Here is a 7384-nt window from a genome sequence, read left to right on the forward strand (position 1 = left end):
CATTTATGTCTAGGTTATTGGCAGATTAAACTCTTATTTTAAAGTTCAGTTAAACACTGTGGCTACCATCTGTATTAGATTGTGATCATGGTACCTCCTTCAAATGGTGCAAACATTGTAAGGTTCCTCATGAAGAAAATAAAACAACACATTATTTGTAACATATGCACAGGTCTGATCATTCTAGTTTTAACTTCATATTAAATTGTACCAATATTATTGAGAACAAGGAGCAATATTCATCATTGTCAAATCCATAGTTTCTAACCTGTTTTGCCAATGTTTCAATGTATGTTTAATTAAACTTGGTTTAATGCAGCATTCTGTTCCATTGTCCATCTATATTCCATACAGCCACTGTACATTCACGGTTAACGTATCATTCTCTGCACTCCCAGCACTAGAATACAGCTACCTCCTATAATCACAGACAACTTTTCAAAGCAGTCTACCCTTCAAGTAACTCACTTTAGAGGCTGACAGGACTGTTACAGAAATAGACTTTGAGTTGTTCTACTTAACTGGTGTAGATTATGAAAAGTAGTCACCATCCTCCCACTCTCAGAGAGAGAGAGAGAGGGAGGGAGAGAGAGAGAGAGAGAGGGAGAAAGGGAGAGAGAGAGAGAGGGAAGGAGAGAGAGAGAGATGACTGGTGGTAAATTTAACCTGAGGGTCATCATACCTCACATGAGGGAGGTGAGGTGGAGAAGATGTGACCTTCATGATAACCTCATCTGGTACAGGAATTGTACCCACACTGCTGGTGTCATTTTACATTGCAAACGAACCATCCAGCAAACTGACATAGATTTATTTATTAGAATGCTAACCCAAGACCATAAGGCTATATGATATAGGAGCAGAATGAGGCCGTTCAGCCCATCGAGTCTACCCTGCCATTCAATCATGGCTGATATGTTTCTCAATCCCATACTCCTGCCTTCTCCCTGATGCTCCCTACTAATCAAAACTGATCTAACTCTGTCTTAAATACACTCAGTGATCTAACCTCCACAGCCCTCAGCTGTAATGCATTTCACAGGTTCCCCACTGTCTGAGTGAAGGAATTCCTCCTTATCTCCATTCTAAAAGGTTGTCCCTTTACTCTGAGGCTGTGTCCTCGAGTTCTAGTCCCCACATCCACTCTCTCCAGGCCTCTCAGTATTCTCTAAGTTTCAATCAGTTCTCCCCTTATCCTTCTAAACTCCATTGAGTACAGACCCAGAGACCTCAACTGTTCCTCATATGACAAGCCCTTCATCCTTGCCATCATTTTTATAAACTTCGTCAGGATGCCCTCCAACACCAGCAGCAGCACTTCCTTCCTTGAAACGATGCCCAAACCTGCTCACGATATTCCACATGTGGCCTGGTACAGCCTCAGCAGTGTATACCTGCTCTTGTATTCTCTTGAAATGAATGCTAACATTTTGCATTTGCCTTCCTAACTGCCAACTGAACCTACACGTAAACCTTAGGAGAATCCTCACTAGGACTCCCAAGTCCCTTTACATGTCCTTCAGATTTCTGAAGCCTTTCCCCATTTAGTAAATAACCTAGACCTGTAAAGGCCCCCTGGAAATCCAAATAGATCACATCCCCTGGCCGACACAGAGTGCCCTACACTGACTCTGGAGCGACACTTTTGAGGATCAACAATTTTATGAAAGCAGTGAGTGAGCCATATCCTATCGGCCTTTCTCAATTTAACTTCTTTCCCAGAACGAAAATGTAACAGGTGAATGTACACACACTTCCTTCAGCAATTAGCTCCTTCCTGACCTCAGCATGTGTTTGGGAGAAAGTGGGGACTGCAGATGCTGGAGATCAGAGTCTAGATCAGTGTGGTGCTGGAAGAGCACAGCAGGTCAGGCAGCATCCGAGGAACAGGAAAATCGACGTTTCGGACAAAGGCCCTTCATCAGGAAACGCCTGAAACGTCGATTTTCCTGCTCCTCGGATGCTGCCTGACCTGCTGTGCTCTTCCAGCACCACTCTGATCTAGACTCTGGATGTGTCTGTTTGGACACTGATTCTGGAGGGAGATAGCTTCATATCAACGGTGCATCAGAATTCCCAGGTCACACAAAAGAAAAATAACACAGAGGGATCAACTGGATTCCTCATTGTGGTGTCACCTGCACACACTATAGCACTGACTTCCTAGCATTGACCCGGAGACTGTGGGTGCTCTAACAGGACAGTGTTCTCACAGTCACTACCTGAACTATCCACAACCTCAGACACTGACCACCTCGTTCAAAACTCCCCAGGAGTTCACTACAGACTCTGGATGTAAATCCAGGCTGTAATCTCAGCTGTAGGACCCCTCGCCCCACAACTCTCTCACTCTCTCACTCACTCACTCACTCCCGCGTGGTTTCAGACCTAGGTACAGGTTTGGGGAGTGGTTTCGGAGCACCCCACCCTCAGTTCCAACATTGTGCTGTTGGATGAACGAAATTGGCGTCTGTTAGAAACTGCAGCGTTGTCCCGGGTTCACAGCGTTTTAATTCAATCACATTCAGCCCACACCAGCAGCCTACACCCCCCCCCCCCTCCCGGACAGGCACGAAGGGCTTCGGGGAGGGGGGGGAGAGGGCCCCTTCACCCCCAACTTCAGCTCCCCCAGCCCCCCCCCCCCCAGGGGAACAGAATCACGGGTGGGGGTGTCCCGCTGCAATTCCCTCCCCCCGCTTACTGTCCCCTGATCAAATACTGCAGGGGAGGGGGAAGTGAGGGGAGGGGGGAGTGAGGGGTAAAGAGGGGAGAGTGAGGGGAGGGGGAGTGAGGGGTAAAGAGGGGAGAGTGGGGGAGGGGGGAGTGAGGGGTAAAGAGGGGAGAGTGGGGGAGGGGGGAGTGAGGGGTAAAGAGGGGGAGAGTGAGGGGAGGGGGGAGTGAGGGGGATGGGGGAGTGAGGGGTAAAGAGGGGGAGAGTGAGGGGAGGGGGGAGTGAGGGGGAGGGGGGAGTGAGGGGTAAAGAGGGGGAGAGTGAGGGGAGGGGAGAGTGAGGGGAGGGAGGAGTGAGGGGAGGGGGGAGTGAGGGGGAGAGTGAGGGGTAAAGAGAGGGAGAGTGAGGGGAGGGGGGAGTGAGGGGGATAGGGAGGGGCACAGTGAGGGTTTGGGGAAGGGGAGGGTTTTGGGGGGGTCACCCCCCCTCCTGTGGAGCTGAGCCGCCACGTGGTGCGATGACAGGATCTGCCCAGCAACAAGGCGGTCTCTATAAAAGGACGGGCTCGGGCCGGCGGCTCTCTCAGTTCTCACCGTGTGTGTGTCGGTGTGTGTCTGCCTCCCCCCACCCCCCACCCCCCGTGTCTCCCGCTCTCTGTCTCTGTCTCTGTCCCGGTCCCGGGGCGGGCTGCAGCCTCGGGCTGAAGGAGGGAACTTTCCCGACCCCCCCGGGACAGGGTGACGGTGAGGGACAGACTGTGGGTCGGAGTGGTCTCCCCCCACCCCCCCTCACCCCCACCCCCTCACCCCCGGGGCCGCGGCCATGGACGGCGGCGGCGCGGGGCTGCTGGCGGCGGCCGTTCGGCCGGGCCGCCCGGACTTGGTGCTGTTCCAGCGGGACACGGTGGAGCTGGGGTTGGACGCCGGGGGTTCCCGGTGCGGGTCCGGGGCGGGAGGCTGCGGGAACCGCTCCGAGCTGCTGGCTTACCCGCTCCGGGAGGCGCTGGTCCTCAGCTCGGTGGTCGCCCTCCTGATGGCCCTGACCATCTTCGGGAATGTCCTGGTCATTATCGCCGTGTTCACCAGCCGCGCCCTCAGGGCTCCCCAGAACCTCTTCCTGGTCTCACTGGCCACCGCCGACATCCTGGTCGCCACCCTGGTAATGCCCTTCTCTCTGGCCAAGGAGCTGATGGGTTATTGGTATTTTGGCCGCCTGTGGTGTCAGGTGCACCTGGCCTTTGATGTCTTGTTCTGTACCGCCTCCATCGCCCACCTTTGTGCCATTAGCCTGGACAGGTATTGGTCCATCAGCCAGGCCATCGAGTACAACCTGAAGAGGACCCCCCGCAGGATCAAGGGCATCATTGGGATGGTGTGGGTGATCGCCGCTGCCATCTCCTGCCCCCCCCTGATCACCAACACCCACCAGGAGCTGGACTCCAACATCTGTGACATTAATGACCAGGTCTGGTACATCATCTCCTCCTGTATCGGCTCCTTCTTCGCTCCGTGTATCATCATGATCCTGGTCTACATCCGCATCTACCAGATCGCCAAGCTCCGGAACCGGGGCCGCCCGAGAGACACCCACAACGGCCTCAGCCCGCCGCCATTCCGCCCATCAGCCCCGGAGCCGGGACAGCAGAACACCGCCGGGGGCGGGGGGACGGTGCTGGCCGAGGGCGAGGACTCCTCATCCTCGGAGCAGCCGCCCTGCCCCGCTCTAGCCCCTTCCCCGTCCCCGGCTGCAGCCCGCCAGCACTCCCACCCACCGCAGCCGCGACACACCGCCGCCGCCGGGAGCCCGGCCAAAGCGAGGGGCCAGGTCCGCTGTGTGGACGGCCGGCCGGTGAGCAGCGTGGCCCCGCGGAGCCCCGGACCCAGCCCCGGGCCCTGGCCGGCTAGCAGCAGCAAGAGCGGCCGCTGGAAGAACCGGGAGAAGCGTTTCACTTTGGTGCTGGCGGTGGTGATCGGAGTGTTCGTCCTTTGCTGGTTCCCGTTTTTTTTCACCTATTCCCTGATCGCCATCTGCCCCAAACTCTGCCCCGTCCCGGAGAAACTCTTCAAATTCTTCTTCTGGATCGGTTACTGTAACAGCTCCCTCAACCCGCTCATTTACACCGTCTTCAACCAGGACTTCAGGAAAGCCTTTCAAAAGATTCTGTGTCGGGGTCAGCGCCGGGTTCAGAAGGTCTGAAGGACCCCCCTGGGGGTGAGGCTGGACTCTCCAAAACCCACCCCAGGCACCAGCCAGCCCGAGCCGTCTGTATTTATAAACAAATGTGACTTTAAGCTCAGAATAAACGGGAGACTTTGGGTTTATTTTGGATTCTGGTCTGTTGTATCATGGAACCGCCGCTGGACACCGGGTCCCGGCAGAGACAGCCCGCGGCTCCTGGGACAGGACACAAGGACCGGCCTTTCACCTCCACACCCCCTCCCCCACCCCCTCACTCCATTCTCTCCCTCCCTCTCCCCCACACTCTCCCCTCTCCCAGATCTTCCCCTGTCCCAGACTCTCTCTCTCCCCCTGTCCCACACTCTCCTCTGTCCCACACTCTCCCCTCTCCCAGACTCTCTCCCTCTCCCAGACCTTCCCCTGTCCCAGACTCTCTCTCCCCTGTCCCAGACTCTCTCTCCCCCTGTCCCAGACTCTCCCCTGTCCCAGACTCTCCCCCTGTCCCGGGTCAGGGTAACCGCGGTTGCTGGTGAAGGGCCGGTCAATGCTGTCCTTAAAGCAGGCATTTTAAAACCTTGTTTCGTTTTGTTTTTGAGCGTTTCCTGGGAGAGGGCTTAACCCGCCGGGAAAACATCAAGGTGGGCTCAGGTATCAGGGGCAATTGGCTTAATCCCGGGGGTGGGGATATCTCCCATTGTATACCGGCCACCGAGAAACGAGAAGTGTAACAGGCCGACCGTGCCGGCAACTCAAACCGACAGGTTCCTGTGGGGAAGGTGTGATTGTACTGGAGGGAGGGAGGGAGGGAGGGGGTCTGAGGGGATTCACCAGGAGGCTGCCTGAGGGTGGAGAGAGACTGGACAGCTCACAGTGGTTTTACAGCAGAGAGGACGGAGGATAGTCTGATTGAGGGGCACAGGGGGGTTAGGTAGGGACAACCCTCCCCCCTTAGTGTTGGTGGTGGTGGGGGGGAGGGGGTGTGGGTGGGGGGTGGGGGAGGTGAGGAAGGGGGCGGCAGTAATGGGCAGGGATGAGTTTTAAGAAGCAGATTAGAGTGGGAACCCCCCCCCCCCCCCGGGATGGTTAAGGAGAACGTAAACGAGTTTCTGTAATGTTATCGGATACAGGGGTCCGGGTTCAGAAATGGGATTAGAATCGATCAGGATGTTTCCTGACCAGAGCGGACATGTGCTGTAAAAATAAACCTCTATTTTCAAAATTCCTACCGATTAACATAATTTTCCTGTCGCGTTCAAATTCAAAACTCGAATGAAGCATTTCTTAAATTCTTTTGGGTATCTCAGTCACTTTCTGTTCACTTCAGCTGCACGTTATCTTCAAATAGCGAAAATCATTCTAAATCTGTTTATTCTGTAAAGGAATGCTGATAATATTGTAAACAATAGACCTTAGACCCACGGAATATAATACCAAGTGAAGCAGCCCCATGTGGATGTTGTCAGTGAGAGTTACTGGGACAGATCACAGTGACTCCGGGTGCTCCCTGTGAAACAGTCGCGTTTTGTTCGAGATGTCAGCAATATTTCCAACGGAGTTTGGGAACTTGTTAAGTTTTTAACGGGAACAGTGTGCCAGTCTTTCAGCTGTTTTCCCGTCTCCAGCTCGGAATTATCTCATTAAAAAATGTACAAATGAAATTCAACACCAACTTTCGGGCAGGTAATGTGTGTGGGAGTAGCATACAGGGTCACCAGGGTAAATTGAATATAGATTTGTTAATGCTGGAAATCTGAAACAGAAAGATAATTTGCTGGGGAAACTCGGCAGGTCCGGCAGTGTCAGTGGAAAGAGAAGCAAAGTGAACGTTTCGGGACCCGTGAGGAGTGGGGTCTTTAGAAGGGACAGTGGTCAGGGGTTTGGTGGTTTCCTTCAGTGGGAATGTAGATCTGAGCAGCTGGTGGTGGTTAGCTGCCAATAGAGATAGACGCGGAGATTGAGCCTAATGTCTGCAGATAAATGGCAGCTCTGAGAATAGGAGCAGGCCATTCAGCCCATCAAAGCAATGCCAATTCATTACATCACAGTGGATCTGTAACTGAACTGCACCCACCTGCTTTGTTTAATGCCCTTTTCCGTTCAAACACATAGCAGCCTCAGTATCCCCTTCATGGAGAGAGAATTGCCAATTTCAGCTCTGCCTTGGATGAAAAGTACTTTGGGATTTCACATCTGAATGTTTTAGCTCAAGGTTTCTGTTCCTGACTGTCCAACCAGAGGAAAGCGTTTGCCTGTCAGGGTACCCTGGTGGGTGGGATTGCTGAGATAGATTGAGGAGAGGTCCCTGGAAGGCCCCGAAAGGACAGGGAGTTAAAGATCAAATGTAACAATTACTTATTTTGCTAACTTTGTGTGAACACCAACTTAAAGTAGTAATATTGTTAGATTTGTAATTTGTTAGATCAACAAGGAACAAAACATAGATCACAATTAACATTGAGAGAAATCGAGTCGGTGAGAAATTCTAGAGCATTAATTTGGAGAAACTAAAACTGTAAAGAAGTTTCATTTTTGATT

General features: G+C 53.2%; 1 protein-coding gene across 1 annotated transcript; it reads left to right on the forward strand.

Moving 5' to 3' along the window:
* Window positions 1-3237: 3237 nt before the first annotated feature.
* adra2a (adrenoceptor alpha 2A) lies at window positions 3238-5802 on the forward strand. Its single transcript, XM_060842284.1, has one exon. It carries the CDS (start codon window positions 3494-3496, stop codon window positions 4865-4867), a length of 1374 nt encoding a protein of 457 aa, XP_060698267.1. The 5' UTR covers window positions 3238-3493; the 3' UTR covers window positions 4868-5802.
* Window positions 5803-7384: the final 1582 nt, after the last annotated feature.

This window comes from Hemiscyllium ocellatum, chromosome 22 (assembly GCF_020745735.1).
Source record: "Hemiscyllium ocellatum isolate sHemOce1 chromosome 22, sHemOce1.pat.X.cur, whole genome shotgun sequence".
NCBI lineage: Eukaryota > Metazoa > Chordata > Chondrichthyes > Orectolobiformes > Hemiscylliidae > Hemiscyllium > Hemiscyllium ocellatum.